Genomic DNA, 19047 nt, shown 5'->3' with positions numbered 1-19047 from the left:
CACCATACATAAAAACTAACTCAAAGTGGGTCCAGGACCTAAATGTTAAAGGTAAAACTATGAAGTTTTGGAAGAAGGCACAGGGGAAAAGCTACAGGATGTAGTCTTTTTTTTAAAGATAGATTATCGAACACTACTACAAAAGCTAGAGTAGTGAAAAAAAAGGTAACTGGGACCTCATAAAAATTAAAAATTTGTGCTCACCAAAAGACTTTATTAAAACAGTAAAAAGACAACCTACAGACTGGGAAAAAAATCTTTGGGAACGACGTATCTGATAAGGGTCTAATCTCCTAAATATATTGAAAATATCAACAACTCAACAACAAAAAGACAAGCAACCCAATTAAAAAATGGACAAAAGAAATGCAGACACATTACCAAAGAGGACATTCAAGCGGCCAACAAACAGATAAAAAGATGTTTGTGATCATTAGCCATGAGAGAGATGCAAATCAAAATGAGGCATCATCTCATTCCTGCTACAATGGCACTGATCAAAAAATCAGAATACAATAAATGCTGGTGAGAATGTAGCGAGATTGGAACCCTTATTCACTATTGGCAGGACTGCAAAATGGTATAATCACTATGGAAAACAGTATGGCGCTTCCTCAAAAAACTAGAAACAGAACTACCTTATGATGCCGCAATCCCACTCCTAGGAATATACCCTAGAGACCTAATAAAAGTGACATGAACAGATAGATATGAGCACACCTACGTTCCTTGCAAAACTATTCACAGTAGCAAAAAAGATGGAAATAACCTAAGTGCCCACCAATGGATGAATGGATAAATAAAATGTGGTACATACATACGATGGAATACCATAAAGAAAAAAAGAGTTCCCAAAACATCTTCGAATGTGGATGAGCATGGTGGATGTTATACTGACAGAAATAAGACAATCACAAAAGAACAAATATTGTATGCTCTCACATTTAATTAATAAGAAAGATAAATATACAGAGCCCAACATTCATTGATGGCTACTAGGGGTGGGGGTGGGAAAAGGGGGAATCATTATCTAGGCTGCTGCTGTTAGGTGCTGTCGAGTTGGTTCTGCCTCATAGCGACCCTATGTGCAAGAGAAGAAAACACTGCCCGCTCCTGTGCCATCCTTACAATCATTGCTATGTTTAAGCCCATTGTTGCAGCCACTGTGTCAATCCATCTCATTGAGGGTCTTCCTCTTTTTCACTGACCCTCTACTTTACCAAGCATAATGTCCTTCTCCAGGAACTGGTCCTTCCTGGTAACATGTCCAAAACATGACAAAGTCTCACCATCCTTGCTTCTAAGGAGCATTCTGTTGTACTTCTTCCAAGACAGATTTGTTCATTCTTGGGCAGTCCATGGTATATTCAACAGCCTTCATTAACACCATCATTCAAATGCATCAATTCTTCTTTGGCTTTTTCATTGTCCAGCTTTTATATGCATATGAGGCAACTGAACATATCATGGCTTGAGTCAGGCACACACCTTAGTTCTCAAAGTGACATCTTTGCTTTTTAACACTTTAAAGAAGTCTTTTGTAGATTTGCCCAGTGTAATATGTCATTTGATTTCTTAACTGCTGCTTCCATGGGCATGGATTGTGAACCCAAGTGAAATGAAATTCTTGACAACTTCAATATTTTTTCTGTTTATCATGATGTTGCTTATTGGTCCAGCCGTGAGGATTTTTGTTTTCTTTATGTTGAGGTGTAATCCATACTGAAGCCTGTAGTCTTTGACCTTCATCAGTAAGTGTGTCCTCTTCACTTTCAGCAAGCAAGGTTGTGTCATCTGCATACCACAGGTTGTTAATGAATCTTCCTCCAATTCTGATGCCGCATTCTTCTTCATATAGTCCAGCTTCTCGGATTATTTTCTCAGCATAAAGATTGAATAGGTATGATGAAAGACTACAACCCTGCTGTATACCTTCCCTCATTTTAAACCATGCAGTATCCCCCTGTTCTGTTCAAACGACTGCCTCTTAGTCTATGTACAGGTTCTGCATGAGCACAATTAAGTGTTCTGGAATTCCCATTCTTTGTAGTGTTATCCACAATTTGTTGTGATCCACACTGTCGAATGCCTTTGCATAGTCTATAAAACAGAGGTAAACATCCTTCTGGTAGTAGCAGCAGCTTTTCTCTAGGTAGCGGTTGCTTTTTATTTATGGTGATGGGAAAGGAGGCACTGAATTGGGTGAAGTTCGCAAACTTTGACTAATGTAATTGATGTCACCAAGCTGTACACAAGAAAAAGGATGAATTGGCAAATATTATGTTATACATAATTTTGCAACAACAATCAAAATAAATAAAAAAGGGCTACAGATACTGATACTACTTAGACACAACCAATCACTTCACGGAATTAGTTTTCTTGGTTTGAAGACTTAGGGTCAAGATCTCATGTGGCATCCAATCAACTGCCATAATATAGTTCTTAAAGTTTATGTCCTACCTCCTAGTTTGGTGAGTTGTCTGGGCCTTAAGAGCTTATGAGAGGCAATCTAAGATACAACTATTGGTCTCTATTTGTTTGGAGCAAAAGGGAAAGAAGGAAACCCAAGAATCAGAGAAGAAACTGGACTACTAGACTGTCTCCATGAACCACTCCCTCCTCTGCCCTGAGACAAGAAGAAATAGATAGTATCCAGCTATCACTACTGAACATTCTCACCAGGGAAACAATAGATGAATCCTGATAGAAAGGGAGAAAAATGTGAAATAAAACTTTAAATTCTCAAAGAATTCAGACTTCGGGACCTATTGAGGCTGGAGGAATCCCTGAGACTACTGACCTGAGATAATCTTTAAACACTGAAGTAAAACTATCCCCTGAAGTCACCTTTTAACTGAATAGAAGTTTAGCTCAAAAAGTAAAGAACATCACCCTTGAGTACTGCACTCTTTTGAAAACTATCTAGTCGAAGAAATTAGTCTACAGGACAAATAGTCTACATGAACTACAGCCACATCTACCCTAAGACCAGAACTAGATGGTGCCTAGGTATGATTACCAACCATTCTAATCAGGGCCACAATAGGGACCCTAATAGAATGGGAGAAAAATGTGGAACTTAACCTCAAATTCAAAAAACAAAAACTAGACCTACTGGACTAGTTGAGATTAGAGAACTCTCCAAGACTGTTACCCTAAGATACTCTTCAAACCCTGAAATGAAACTAACTCGAGGTCACCTTGCAGCTAAATAACAAATTGGCTAAAAAATTATATCACCTATAAGTACTATGCTCCTTTAAAGAATCATGTATATGAAACCAAACGTTCAACAATTACTTTAAAACAAAGATGAGAATGTAAAGGGGCAGGGAAACTAGATTAATAGGAACGGAACAACCAGAACAGTAATAATGAGAATGTTCACACATTGTGAAGAATGTAACCAATGTCACTGAACTACTTGTGTAGAAATTGTTGAATGGGAACCTAAACTGCTATGTAAACCTTCATGAAAACACAATAAAATATTTTTTTTAATTATATAAAAGGCAGGGCCAAGACAGTGGAGTAGTCAGACGCTTCGTGTGGTCCCTCTTACAACAAAAACCTGAAAACACAAGTGAATCAATTATATGTGATAATCTAGAAGTCCTGAATATCAAAGACAAAGTTGAGGAGTCAGATTGAGTGGCAGGGGAAGGGAGAGACAGTTCAGAAGCAGTGAGGATTTGCCAGACCAAACCTGGCCAGCACCCTGCAGGTTGGATCAGGCAGTGCACGGGCTCAGGCAAGCAGTAGCACTTGGGACACGTTTTCCACACCAGGAGAAACTAGCAGTGGAGAGCCTGCACAAGCCTGCGGAACCAGAGAAAATCAGCACCAGATCTGCGCAAGTTAAGTACAAGTGTTAACCTACAATGCAGGATCAAAAAAACCCTTCCCCCACTGGGCAGTACCTCTCCCCCATTCACCCACTCCCTCCCCACTCTGCTCTGGTCCCAGGCCAGATTGAGCAATTGTTGCGCCCCCCTGGGCATGAAGTGAGACCCATCGCATGCACCAAGCCATTCTCCTGGCTTTGGAGAGGGAACAAATTAACATATAACAAATAGGAAAAAAGAATCTGCCAGCTATCCTAAGCTGAGACCTCAGGGCAGACACAGTCCCTTTGCCTATGCACAGTCATAAGGGGTCCAAGGACTTTGAATGCTTTTCACCCCTGCCTAGACCTGTGTGTGCCCATTTCAACAACATAGGCCCTCATTAGCATACTACAACAGGGTATATAACTGAAGCCATTTTCAACTGCAACAGCTAAGGGGGAGTGGCAGATTCGTGATAGATGACACCAACCTGCCCATAAAACAGGGTCCTAACCTCCCCACATCAGGGGCCTGAGGAATGGTGGTACCACCCACTCCACCTAGCCACCCACAACAGGGGTCCAAGAATAAGTGGTGCCTCCCAGTCCTTACAGCCAACAGCATTGGGTGCTTAAAGTCCAGTTGCAAAACCCACCCATGTGCTCTAGGAAATAGGGACATGTCTTCCACCCAGGCACTCAGGGGCAGTCATCAGTCCCCTACCTTACTCGGGACATAACCCCCTACTGTAGCCAGATTCTTGTGCCTGTTCCAATCACCCCTATGTAGCCCTGCTCGTCTAGGACTGTAGGTGAGAGTCTGCACCACACACTTGGTGACCGACTACCTGGACCCCTGAACTGAAACCACACAAGAAAAGTAAATGGACTCCTGGGCTCACATAGCTAGTAGCAGCTCTAAACACCTGGTGACAGCATGCGAGCGCTTCAAAGATGCCAATAACCAAAGCAGCTCACACAACCAGCCTATTTAGGCATTTCAAAACAAAACAAACCGAGAAGCTAAGACACAGTAAGCAAACATAAAATATATAAACATAATAACTTATTGATGGCTTGGAGAAAACAGTCAATATCAAGTCAAATAAAGAGGCAGACCATGATGGCTACAGCAACTGATCAAAACAAAGAACCAGGATACCTCCTGAGGGAAGGGAAGGTCTTCGAATTACTGGAAGTAGAATTCAAAATATTAATGTAGAGAGCTCAAGAGATCAGGAAGAAGATCAGGCAAAACGCAGATCAAGCCAAGGAACACACGGGCAAAGCAACAGAAGAACATAAGAAAGTTATACAAGAGCAAAATGTCAAATTTAACAGGCTACAAGAATCCACAGAGAGGTAGCAAACAGAAATCCAAAAGATTAACAATAAAATTTCAGAATTAGACAATTAAATAGTAAGTCAAAGGAGAATTCAGGCAATGGAAATCAAAATTACTGAGATTGAAGATAAACCACTTGACACCAATTTATTTGACAAAAAATCAGATAAAAGACTTAAAAAATGAAGAAACCCTAAAAATTATGTGGGACTCTATCAAGAGGAATAAGCTATGAGTGACTGTAGTACACAGAACAGGGGTGGGGGGGATAACAGAAAAATACGGAGAGAATTGTTGAAGATTTGTTGGCAGAAAACTTCCCTGATACTGTGAAAGATGAGAAGATATCTCTCTAAGAAGTTCCTTGAACCCTACACAGGGTAGATTCCAAAAGAAAATCATCAAGACATTATTATAACCAAACTTGCTAAAACCAAAGATACAGAGAAAAATTTAAGAGTGGCTGGGGATAAACACAAAGTCTTCTACAAAGAAGTGTCAATAAGACTAAGTATATACAGCCTAGAATGAAAAAATTGCCAGCCAAGAATTATATATCCAGCAAAACGGTCTCTCAAACATGATGGCGAAATTAGGGCATTTCCAGATAAACTGAAGTTAAGGAAATTTGTAAAAACAAAACCGAAATTACAAGAAATACTAAAGGAAGTCCTATGGTTAGAGAATCAATACTATCAAATAATAACCCAAGGCTAGAACACAGGACACAACAACCAGATACCAACTGATAGGGAAGTCGAAAAATAAGTTCAAGGTAAAACACTGAAAATAGGGAAACAGACATATCAATATGTCAAAGATGACAACATAAATACAAAAAAGAGGGACTAAATAAGGTAGTCATAGAACTTCCATATGGAGAGGAATTCGAGGCGACATCAAGAAATAAAAAATTGGTTTAAACTTGGAAAAACAGTTAAATTTTAAGATAACAAAGGAAACTAACAATCATACACATCAAAATAAAAAACAAGAAAAACAGACTCAGCTAATACAAAATCAACAACAATGAAAATGATGAAAACAAAATACAAAAAGAAAAATGATTCAGAAAAGAAAATTAAGTGGAACAAAGAAACCGTCAACAACACACAAAAAAGACATCAAAATGACAGTAATAAACTCACACCTGTCAATAATTATGCTGAATGCAAATAGAATAAATACACAAAGAGTGCCAGAATGGATAAAAAAACATAATCCGTCTATATGCTGCCTACAAGAGACGCACCTTACACTCAAAGACACAAACTAAAACTCAAAGGATGAAAAAAAAATATCAAATAAACAACAATCAAAAAAGACTAGGAGTGGCAATATTAATCTCTGTTAAAGTAAAATCTACGATGAAGGATACTACATGATTGAAGGGTCAATACACCAGAAGGACGTAACCATGATAAATATTTACGCACCCAAGGACAGGGCTCCAAAATACATAAAACAAACTCTACCAGCATTGAAAAGACAGCTCCACAACAATAGTAGGAGACTTCAACACACCACTTTCAGTGAAGGGCAAAACATCCAGAAAGAACCTCAATAAAGACACAGAAGGTCTAAATGCCAAAATCAACCAACTTGATCTCACAGACATACAGAACACTCCACCCAACAGCTGTCAAGTATACTTCCTTTTCCAGGGCACATGGAACATTCTCCAGAACTGACCACATATTAGGCCACACAGCAAGCCTTAAGAGAATCCAAAACATCAAAATATTACAAAGCATCTTTTATGACCATAATGCCATAAAAGTAGAAATCGATAACAGGAACAGCAAGCAAAAATATCAAATACATAGAAGCCAAACAAAACTTTGCTTGAAAAGTACTGGATTACAGATGAAATCAAGGAGGGAATAAAGAAATTCCCAGAATCAAATGAGAAAGAAAACACATCCTACCAGAACCTTTGGGACACAGCAAAAGCAGCACTCAGAGGTCAATTTATAACAATATATGCACACATCCAAAAAGAAGAAAGGGCCAAAATCAAAACATTAACCTTCCAACTCAATCAAGTAGAAAGAGAGCAGCAAAAGAAGCCCTCAGGTACTAGAAGAAAGGAAATAAAAAAAAATTAGAGCAGAAATAAATGAAATAGAGAATAGGAGAAACAATTGAAAGAGTTAACAAGACCAAAAGCTGGTTCTTTGAAACGATCAACAAAATCAATAAACCGTTGGTCAAAATGACAAAAGAAAAACAGGAGAGGAAGCAAATAACCCGAATAAGAAATGAGATGAGCGATATCAAAACAGACCCAAATGAAATTAAAATAATCGTAACAGAATATTATGAAAAACTATACTCCAACAAATTTGAAAACCTAAAGGAAATGGACAAAATTCTAGAAACACACTACCTACCTAAACTAACACAAACCGAGGTAGAAAAACTAAATAAACCAGTAGCAAAAGAAGAGACTGAAGAAGTAATTTAAAAACTTCCAACAAAAAAAAAGACCTGACCTTGACGGCTTCACGGAAGAATTCTACCAAACTTTCAGAGATGAGTTGATACCAGTACTACTGAAGGTATTTCAGAGCATAGAAAAGGATGGAATACTTCTGAACTCATTCTACGAGAATAACCCTGATACCAAAAGCAGGTAAAGACACCACAAAAAAAAATTACAGACCAACATCGCTCATGAACATAGATGCAAAAATCCTCAACAAAATTCTAGCCAACAGAATTTCAACAACATGTCAAAAAAAAATACTTCATCATGACCAAGTGCGATTCATACCAGGTATGCAGGGATGGTTCAACATTAGAAAAGCAATCAATGTAATCCATCACATAAATAAAACGAAAGATTAGAACCGTGTAGTAATCTTATCAGTTGATGCAGAAAAGGTGTTAGACAAAGTCCAACACCCATTCATGATGGAATAGGAATAGAAGGAAAATTCCACAAAATAATAAAGGGCATTCATACAAAGCCAACAGCAACATCATCCTAAATGGAGAGAGTCTGAAAACATTCCCCTTGCTTTGAGAACAGGAACCAGACAAGGATGCCCTTTATCACCACTCTTATTCAACGTTGTACTGGAGGTCCTAGCCAGCACAATAAGGTAAGAAAAAGAAATAAAGGACATCCAAATTGGTAAGGAAGAAGTAAATGTATCTCTATTTGTAGATAATATGATCTTATGAACAGAAAACCCCAAAGAATCCACAAGAAAACTACTGGAACTAAGGGAAGATTTTAGCAAAGTATCAGGATACGAGATTAACATACAAAAATCAGTTGGATCCCTCTACAACAAAGAGAATGTCAAAGAAATCACCAAATCAATACCATTTACAATAGCCCTCAAGGAAAAAAAAATACTTAGGAATAAACCTTACAGACACGTAAAAGACCTATACAAAGAAAACTATAAGACACTACTGCAAGAAATCAAAAGAGACCTACATAAGTGGAAAAACATACCTTCTTCATGGATAGGAAGACTTAACATTGTCAAAATGTCTATTCTACCAAAAGCGATTTATAGATGCAATGCAATTCCAATCCAAATTCCAACGACATTTTTTAATGAGATGGAGGAACAAATCACCAACTTCATATGGAAGGGAAAGGCCCCGGATAAGTAAAACATTACTGAAGAAGGTGAACAAAGTGGGAGGCCTCCCACTACCTGATTTTAGAAACTATTATATGCCAAGGTAGTCAAAACAGCCTGGTACTGGTACAACAACAGATACATAGACCAATGGAACAGAAATCCAGACATAAATTCATCTACCTATGAGCAGGTGATATTTGACAAAGGCCCAAGGTCCATTAAGTGGGGAAAAGACAGTCTGTTTAACAAATGGTGCTGGCATAACTGGATATCTACCTGCAAAAGAATGAAACAAGACCCATATCTCACATCATGTACAAAAACTAACTCAAAATGGATCAAAGACCTAAATATAAAATCTAAAAGGATAAAGATCATGCCACAAAAAATAGGGACAACGCTAGAAGCCCTAATACACGGCATCGACAGAACACAAACCATAACTAACAATGCACAAACATAAGAAGAGAAACTAGATAACTGCGAGCTCCTAAAAATCAAACACTTACACTCATGAAAAGACTTCACCAAAAGGGTAAAAAGATAACCTATAGACTAGGAAAAAATTTTGTGCTACAACGTATCTAACCAGGGTCTAATCTCTAAAATCTACAAGATACTGAAAAACCTCCACAACAAAAAGACTAAAAACCCAATTAAAAAATGGGCAAAGGAAATGAACACGCACTTCACCAAAGAAGACATTCAGGCAGCTAACAGGTACATGAGGAAATGCTCACAATCATTAGCCATTAGAGAAATGCAAATCAAAACTACAATGAGATACCATCTCATCCCAACAAGGCTAGCATTAATCCAAAAAAAACACAAAATAATAGATGTTGGAGAGGTTGTTGAGAGACTGGTACCCTCATACACTGCTGGTGGGAATGTAAAATGGTACAACCACTTTGGAAATCGATTTGGCACTTCCTTAAAAAGCTAGAAATAGAAGTACCATACGATCCAGCAATCCCACTCCTTGGAATATATCCTAGAGAAATAAGAGCCCTCACAGGAATAGATACGTGCACACCCATGTTCACTGCAGCACTGTTCACAATAGCAAAATGATGGAAACAACCTAGGTGCCCATCAACAGAAGAATGGATAAACAAATTACGGTATATTCATAGAGTACTAAGCAATGATAAAGAACAATAATGAATCCCTGAAACATCTCACAATATGGATGAATCTGGTAAAGCATTATGCTGAGTGATATTAGTCAGTCACAAAAGGACAAATATTGGATGAGACCACTATTATAAGAATTCAAGAAAAGGTTTAGATACAGAAAACATTTTTGATAGTTAAGAGGGTGGGGAGGGAGGGAGAGGGGAATTCACTAACTAGATAAAAATAGCAGCCGTAGCACTTAACCACTACGCCACCAGGGTTTCCATACTAACGAGATAGTACACAAGAATTATCTTAGGTGAAGGGATAAACAAATACAGGGGAAGTCAGTACAACTAGACTAAACCAAAAGCTAAGAAGTTTCCTGAACACAACCAAATACTTGGAGGGACAGGGTAGCAGGGGTGGGGGTCTGGGGACCATGGTTTCGGGGGACATCTAGGTCAATTGGCCTAACAAAGTTTATTAAGAAAATGTCCTGCACTCCACTTTGGTGAGTGGCATCTGAGGTCTTAAAAGCTAGTAAGTGGCCATCTAAGATGCATCAATTGGTCCCAACCCACCTGGAGTAAAAGAGAATGAAGAACACCAAAGACACATGGAAAATATTTCCCCAAGAGATAAGAGGGCCACAAAATCCAGAGACTTCATCAACCTGAGACCAGAAGAACTAGATGGTACCTGACTACCACCGGTGACCGCCCTGACAGGGAACACAACACAGGGTCCCTGATGGAGCAGGAGAAACATGTGGTGCAGGACTCAAATTCACATAAAGGCCAAACTTTATGGTTTGACTGAGACTTGAGGAACCCTCGAAGACATGGCCCTCCGACTTTCCGTTAACCCAGAACTAAAACCATTCTTGAAGCCAACTCTTTAAAGATTAGACTGCACTATAAAACAAATAAATTAACACTCATGAAGAGTGTGCTTCTTAGTTCAAGTAGACACACGAGACTAAATGGGCAGCTCCTGACAGAGGCAGGATAAGAAGGCAGAAAGGGAAAGGGGCTAGTTGGATGGACACGGAAAATCCGGGGTGGAAAGTGGGAGTGTGCTGTCACATTACAGGAATTCCAACTAGTGTTACATAACAATATAAATTAAAATTAAAACTGTTTATATGAGGCCAAATAGACAACAGTCACTCTAAAGCATAGATGAGAAAGTTTCGGAGACAATGAGACTAAGTTAATGGGAATGGAACAACTAGAACGGAAATAACGAGCATGTTGACACAATGTGAAGAATGTTACCAATGTCACTGAACATTTATGTGTAGAAATTGTTGAATGGGAACCAGTTTTGCTGTGTGTATTTTCACCAAAAACACATTTTTAAAAATATGTTCACTTTGCATTAATGCATAAACGTATGCTATTCTCCACAGCATATAAAAGGGAAGCCACTCTACCAGGCTTTATATTCATCATTATTTCTAGGTTTTAGGTTACAACCTGGATACCTCAAAAGAAGCAGGTACTGAAGCAGGTCGCCTCTTGCTCCACTAATATGAACTGGACTGCATTCACTAGTCTGACAGGTTCAAGATGTGCTGTTATCCCATTGAGTATTTATCAAATCTTATGTCAGATATATCAAAGGAAAACCAAAAGGTATAGTCAGTTGAAGGGCAAGAACCAAATTCTAATCCTTACACAACGTACAATTTATTAGGTATGAAGAAACTTCACTATGTGAAACAGTTAAAAGAATTAAGAAACAGGCATAAGTCATTTTACACAAAACATGGCTGAAGGCATTATATACCTGAAAAAAATATGAAGTACTAAATAATTTTAAGTGCCTTTTTCAAGTCAAGCGTAGCTATAGATAATAATAAGAACTGAAGGAAATTTATTTACAAAATTTCTTAGTTGACCGGTGACAAGGACCAAGAAACAATCGAGACTTCACTAATAGAGACATAAGGCAGTTAATACAATCACAGCAGCTCCTGACTAGGCTAGAAAGAAGTCCTTCTGTATGTTCTTCAATTGCACAAGGACATACGTTTAATCCAAAGGGTCTGTGCAAATAGCACCATAGTACTGACAGGCTCAGTTGAGTCACAGCTTCCAGAGTGCTGTTCCCTGTCTACCTTACATAGCTGTTACATTGCCTTTGTTGGTTTGCTGGCTTTTTTCTCTTTTTCTCCTCCTTTGTCAGCTCTTCTCTCTCCTTCACTTTTGGCTTTCTCTCCTGTTTCAGCTCTTTTCTCTCCTTCTTTGTCCTGCATACTGGTGTAAACTTCTTCGTTATAACCTTCCCGGTTCCGTGCAATTTCAATGGCAAAAAATTGTATTCTGGGAGCTAGAAGGCAAATACAATTGATTATTGTCCTAGCCCCAGTTACCTTCCTAAATCTACTGACAAAGCTCAACTAGCATGTGAAGCATTCAGTACAGTCGTAAGCTTCAGAGATCTGGAATTCTAATTCTATACTAATTGAGGTTGAAAACATTTAACTATCTCACAGTTATTTAAAAGACAGCAACATTATCTTTAAAGGTATAACAAGTAAGATGATCCCCAAACTAATTATCCCTGTCACTGATTCCTCTATAAAACCAGATCCCTCCTCTCGTTATATATAAACAATTCCAGAGGCAAGAAACTCACCAAAGATGGTATTTTCCTCAGTGTAGCCCTGAGTGCAATCTAGTCGCAGCAAAGTACCATAGTTGAAGTCTTCTATAATCCCATCAAACTTCAAGCAGAATGGTCTCCACTTCTATAAACATAAATACAATGCCTTAGCTGACAAATGCAGGAGACTAATATATTCAGTCCAGTAAAGGGGCTTCCACTTCTTCAGGAATGGAAATAACCATAGTTGAAGAGATTAGGAATCAAGTTGATTGCTAGTTTTGCTGAGAGTAAAACTAGCAGTGAGTTTCTGTGCTATCTATTGTGTCTTTAGACTGGTATTTCACAACACGAATGATATTTTAACCTAACAAGATACCTAAATCCTTTAACACAGAATTAAAATTTGATTTCTTAAACAGATTCTCTGTTTTGTTTAAGTTATTGGCCAATTCAGCTTAAAATGGCTATTCATCTCCACTGAAGCACAAATGAGACAAAGGAGGCAAGAATTTGGCCCAAAGTCACAAAATTAGATTTTAGGAAAGAAGTTCAGTACACCAGTGTTCACCGCAGCTCTGTTCAACAGAGCCAAAAGTAGAAACAACCCAAATGTCCATCGACAGATGAATGGATAAATAAAATGTGGTATATAAGTACAATGAAATAGTACTCAGCCATAAAGATAAATGAAGTCCTGACACATGCTACAACATGGATGAAATGTGAAACATTTACGCTGTGTGAAATAAATCAGTCACAAAAAGACAAATGCTGTTAAGATCTCACTTATATGAAATTGGCAAATGTAAAGAGACCAAAGTTTATTAGTGGTTACCAAGGGTGGGAGGAAGGGGAAAAGGTGGACTTTTTGCTTAGAAGGCACTGAGATTCTGTTAATGGTGGTGGAATAATCTGAAAATGGATAGTGGTGATGGCCATACAACATGATGAACGTGACTAACCAATGTCACTGAATTATACACATAAAAATTGTTGAACTGGTAAATGTTTTGGTGGGTTTATATATAACCACAATAAAACAATAGAAAAGAAAGGAAGGCAGGCAACCATTCAGTAGCGACAATTTTCCAAAGACCAGTAACAGCCTGTTGTTGTTGTTAGGTGCTGTGGAGTCAGCTCAGACTCACAGCGACCCTATGTATAACAGAATGAAACGTTGCCTGGTCCTGGGCCACCCTCACAATAGTAGATATTTTTGAACCCATTGTTGAAGCCAGGAGTTAAAAGTTTAGATTCTTCATAAGCCAAAAGCCTTCTACTCTCAAGTAATTTTTTTCCCAACTGAAAGAGTTTTAGGGCCCTGTGAAAGTACAAGTTAATCAAGTAAGCAATCAGAAACAACAGTTTTCCAATTATCTGTGGCCTGTGGTAACATGAACTTAAATCCAGAGAGTCAAAATACCCCCTGCCACTCCCCCACTGAAGACTTTCAGCTAATCTACTTACATAAATAAACTGATTCCTCCTCACCTGAAAGAGCTAGGTGAGGGGGGATGAAATGGTCCAGTCAAGAAGAAAAAAAAAAAATACACTCAGTGAACATAAAAAAAAAAATCCATAAACCAGATAAACATTCCTTTCATAACTTACTTAGCTGATTAGAACTCTGGTTCTCTAAGTACTTTCCTTAAAACAAACAAAAAAGAGTTTAAATGTATAAAATGTACTCACATTCAACAACTGTTGGTCAAATGTTAGGCAATACTTAAGAAAGAGAATTCTTACCTCTTTAGCTGACTCTGATTTTAGCTCTTCTGGGTCCAATACATCTATTCTGAGGTTCTTAAAATTTTCCCGGAACTCAGAGTAGATTTGGTCATCCACTTTGGTGAGTTTCAGGAACTGTGGGTCAACTGATGAAATCAGCTGCCAGACAATAAGACAATATACAGATGCTAGTTTAGTCTCTACTTTGCTATACTTCTATCCCCTTCCCCCAGAAAACCTTTATGGTTCTCAGGGCAGAAGATTTTATTAGGATGTAGACAGCCTAGGTCCTGACAGAGTTTTAAAGGGTCATAATATATCACAGACCCTTCCACAATTCAAACTCACTTGGCCCTAGTACTGACTGGCTGTTGTCCTCTGTGGGTTGTTCATTCATTCAATAAACATTTATTAAGTTCCTACTATGGAACATACACCCTTTTGCCAGTTAGCAACAGAAAACTGGGGAAAGAAACAGAAATCCTCATTGCTAAAGCAAATTTGCTTCCACTCTCCTATTCTCTGTGGGTAAGATCTTATAGCAATAAACATTGTCTCCAAAACCCAACTGTTAACTTGCTGAGAATAGTGATTAGCACAATACCATGCACTATAATTATGTGTTTAATTCTCCTTAATAATGATGAAGACAGACAACTCACCTTGTAGTAGACTTCGGCATGCTGCATTGCTCTCATGGCCCAAGCCATCTCAATATCAGGCTGCAAAGGAGTAAAGAATGCCAGGTCAAAAATCTCCCAATCCTGCTTACTGGATAACAAGTTAAGGAAGTCTGTGAATGTCTAATTAATCTTCAACAGGCCCATCAAACATGGTGTTACTCTAAAAAGATAGAAATGAGACTGCTAGGTCTGAACAATATAACAATTCTTTTGTCCTTATGTCAACCAAAAGAAGCTACCAACACAGTCTAAAAAACAAAATAGGTCTGTGGCTATCTTTTCCCAGCAACTAGAGAAAGCATGAGAGAATACATAAAAAAAAATGGATAAATCACCTTCTCAGGACTGAGTTAAATTACTGTAAAACTAAGATAATATACCCATCTACACCACTGAATTTTGAGAGTAAAAAAGTAAGATAAGGGAAGTGAAACTATTTTTCACTTTTAAAAGTGTAGCATGTCACAGTTGGAGTCCCTGAGCGGTACAAATAAACAACTAACCTAAAGGCTCGTGGTTCAAACACACAGAGCACCTCAGAAGTAAGGCCTGGCAATCTGCTTTCAAAAGGTCACAGCCTTAAAAACCCTACGGAACAGTGCTATTCTGCACATGTGGGGTCACCATGAGTTGGACAGCCAACTAACAGCAACAACATGTCATTATCATCATTTGTGTTTCTATCCTACAACATCTAGCAATCAATCAGTACCATGAAGCAGGCAGATTATAAATATGCCTTCCCCAGCACCAAGCATCTGTTCCACTGGGATTTTCCACTCCAACTAGACTGATGTATTTCACTAACCCCAGGAAAAAAAAAAAAGCCCGTTGCCGTCAACTGGATTTCGACTCACAGAGACCCTACAGGACAGAGCAGAACTGCCCCAGAGGGTTTACGAGGAGCACCTAGTGGATTCAAACTGCGGAGCTTTTGGCTACCAGCCATTGCTCTTAACCACTAGGTCACCAGGGTTTGCATTTGCACCTCCGTGCCTTTCCCTGCCTGCAATATGCTCCCTAAAATCAATCCTCCCCTGTAAATCAATCCGTATCCTTCCTCCGCCTACGCTTTGAGGATCCAGTCCAATCTCCACTCCTAGAAGAAGGCTTCCTCTACTGCCTGGGTCCTTAAGGGTTTCTTCTTCAGTCAAACTCTTTTGAATCTTATGGCCTGGCCATAAGATTCATACATATCACATTCTTACTACTATGCTTATGTGTCTTGTTCCTCAAAAGAGAACATATACTTTTCCTTTAAGGCTTTGAACCAGGCACACTATAAGTCAGTGCAACTTTGCTGCACATTGGAATCACCCGGGGATCTTTAAAAAATGTTGATTCCTGGCTACCATTTCCAGACATTTCTGATTTAGTTGGTATTAGCTGCGACCTTGATATCGGGATTTTTAAAAGTTCCCCAAGCGATTCCAAAGTGCAGCAAAGTTTGGGAACCACTTCCACCGGTGACAGCCCTGCGTTTGCGAACCAAAAAGATTAGAATAAATTTAAAGAAGGCACAGTTTTTGGCGAACACGGAGAGGGTCTGCAGAGTATGTCAGGGCAGAAGGATATAATTTAGTGGCAGGCCCTGCAGAAATGGTAGAAGCTGCGGGTGAGTCATACTCACGTCGTTACCGTAAGACTCTGCTGGAAGAGAAAGAGCATGTGCCACAGACACCAGCTCCCCGGAAACCTAGGAAGGGAAAAAACAGAGGGGAACGTGTTCAGTGCTCGACTTGGCTCGACTTGGCTCGACTTGGCACGACTTCCCCACTCAGCACCAAAGCAGAGTCTCACCGGCTCATCACTTGCACTAGTCTCCTCCATCTTGCAGCCCAGAAAACGTGGCTTCACTTCCCCGGAAGTGATTTTTTGTGTACTCCTCCTCCAGTTAGTAGGACTAGGAGTGGTGCCAGAGCCAGGCAAAAACCGTTGCCACTTGCCTGCGTCTGCGTGCACGCTCACTCATCCAGAGGCGATAGTCGCTTGCCCGCCTCACCCGACCTGCGCAGGCGCGGAAGTGGCGCTTTGTTTCGTAGTCTGGGTGCCTTGAGATAACGGAGCCGGTTGACTGCGGGGTAATACCGAAGACGACGCTGGAAGAGCCCTGTTTGAGTTAATTCCGCTTCAGTGCCAACCCCCGCCCCCCCGCCGCTGTGTGCCCGGCCGAGATTCGAATACACACGTTCCATGCGCGCGTGCGCGCACAGACAGACACACACGCGTGCGCGCGCGCGCGTGCACACACACACACACACACACACACACACACACAATCCCCCCCACATATATGTGTGTATTATATCTGTGTACATATACCTATGTGTATATATGTATATGTATGGAAACCACGGTGGCCTAGTGGTTAAGAACTACATCTGCTAACAAAAAGGTTGGCAGTTCAAGTCCCCCAAGCACTCCTTGGAAATTCGGTAGGGCAGCCTTACTCTGCCCTATAGGGTCGCTATGAGTCGGAATCGACTCCACGGCAACGGGTATGTACATGTATATGTATGTATGTGTGCGTGTATACACACACACACACACACACACACACACACACACACACCCCAATACCCCAGGGAGTAAATCACAAATAGGCAAGGTGCTAGGCGCTGGAGTGGAGTGGTGAAGAACTTAGTCCCTGCCTTAAAAGAACTAGGTGTAGTGAGGAAACAGATGGAAAGCGGTGATTACAGCATAGCCCCATATACTGTGGGAGCTTGAACAGTCCTGACTAAGGTGCTGAGGTATCTATAATACCAGAGACTACAAGGGTGTGGATAAGATGAAAGCTATAATTGCTAGGAAATAGGATGTTATGGGGTAAAGGAGGGCGGTGAGTTGTTGAATATGAGTTTGTCAACAACAAGGCAGGTGGGTGAGTACTGCTATTTGCAGGTGGTAGAGCCATGTAGATACTTCCTAAGAACATGGATCATATCATCTAGGTGGCTTTCAGACTATATGGGGGAGGCAAACTTAAAAGACCTTGAAACTAGTCATTAAAAGCTGGAAGGAGAAATGGGGCTATGGTCAGAAATCATGTACCTTAGTCTACTATGAAAATATAAAATCTGAATAATAAAAGTGTTTGCAGTGACAGGTATGGTTCAAGATACATATAGAAAATGACTCGTGTCATCTTATGAGCTGCCTGATATGAAGGCAGGATGTTAGAGACGACATCTTGGGTGATCGTGTTCCCATGGTGTGTTCTATGGTCAGAAGGGAGCACAACAGTGACCTTGGGATGCCTTCCCAGATTGTGATTTGTCCCAGAAACTATGTAACGTAGCCTCAAAATATGTAAAACAAAAATTTAATTTCAAGCAGAAATTCCTTAAAATAATGAGATATTTTAACATGACTCTCAGCAATTGACAGATCAAACAGTCAACTATTTAATAAGAATTTAGAAGTTGTGAATAACATGATGAACAAACATGATGCAGATAGGCTAGAAGGCATAATTGTTAAGAGGTAAGTTGTGCCAGGACAATGAGGTCAGTGAGTTATTAAACATGAATTGAGCAGCAAAATCGGCCATGTAGACACTCTTCATGGGCATGGTTCTTATGGATTGTTTGGTTATTGGACTACAGACAAGAAAGCAAACTTAGTTGGCCTTGAAGCCTGTCACCAAAAGTTGGGAGAAAAGAAATTGGAGCCGTGGTTAGAAATCATGTGATAGTATGCCATGAAAGCAGAACTCCTGGTCAACAAAATGTAACAGGTGACAGATAAAAGAAAAGAGATGGCTATGCCATCTTGCTAAAGCTGTTGCATGTGAGAGTGGTGATCATATTTCAGGACTATTTTGTGGCCAAGAAGAAATATAGCAGTCCCTCAGGATGCCAACCTGACTAACCCAACACAGTTGTTATAGGCAGTGACGCAATGCACTGTGTCCCTTTTGACATGGGGATTCACAGATTCATGAAGATCTTGCTCAGTGTTAAATGGGGTGCAGTGGCCAGCAGGGGTTGCCATCATGTTCATAACATAGATGCCATCAATAGCCCTCCATTACTGGGAAGTACAGCCATTCGCTAGTCTCTATAAATACTGCCCAGCCTTCTGTCATGTCCATAATTCCACCTCCATCCTGCCCCCTTG

The 19047-nt window shown here is 39.7% G+C and overlaps 1 protein-coding gene across 1 annotated transcript; it reads right to left on the bottom strand.

Moving 5' to 3' along the window:
* Positions 1 to 3988: 3988 nt before the first annotated feature.
* Positions 3989 to 17047, bottom strand: PBDC1 (polysaccharide biosynthesis domain containing 1). The gene is made up of 6 exons (XM_003412770.4): positions 16726 to 17047; positions 16556 to 16621; positions 14905 to 14964; positions 14261 to 14401; positions 12545 to 12656; positions 3989 to 12235 (listed from the first exon to the last, which is right to left on the bottom strand). Exons 1-6 carry the CDS (start codon positions 16753 to 16755, stop codon positions 12036 to 12038), a joined length of 609 nt encoding a protein of 202 aa, XP_003412818.3. The 5' UTR covers positions 16756 to 17047; the 3' UTR covers positions 3989 to 12035.
* Between the last annotated feature and the right edge of the window lie 2000 nt (positions 17048 to 19047).

The sequence above is a fragment of the Loxodonta africana genome, chromosome X, assembly GCF_030014295.1.
Source record: "Loxodonta africana isolate mLoxAfr1 chromosome X, mLoxAfr1.hap2, whole genome shotgun sequence".
Classification (NCBI taxonomy): domain Eukaryota; kingdom Metazoa; phylum Chordata; class Mammalia; order Proboscidea; family Elephantidae; genus Loxodonta; species Loxodonta africana.
This window is presented reverse-complemented; position numbering and strand designations above follow the sequence as displayed.

Coding starts and splice junctions, on each gene's coding strand:
- PBDC1 (XM_003412770.4), bottom strand. CDS start 16,755: ATGGAGGAGACTAGTGCAAGTGATGAGCCG. Junction 14,402..14,904: donor ATGCCGAAGTCTACTACAAG/GTGAGTTGTCTG, acceptor ATTGTCTGGCAG/CTGATTTCATCAGTTGACCC. Junction 12,657..14,260: donor AATCAGAGTCAGCTAAAGAG/GTAAGAATTCTC, acceptor TTATGTTTATAG/AAGTGGAGACCATTCTGCTT.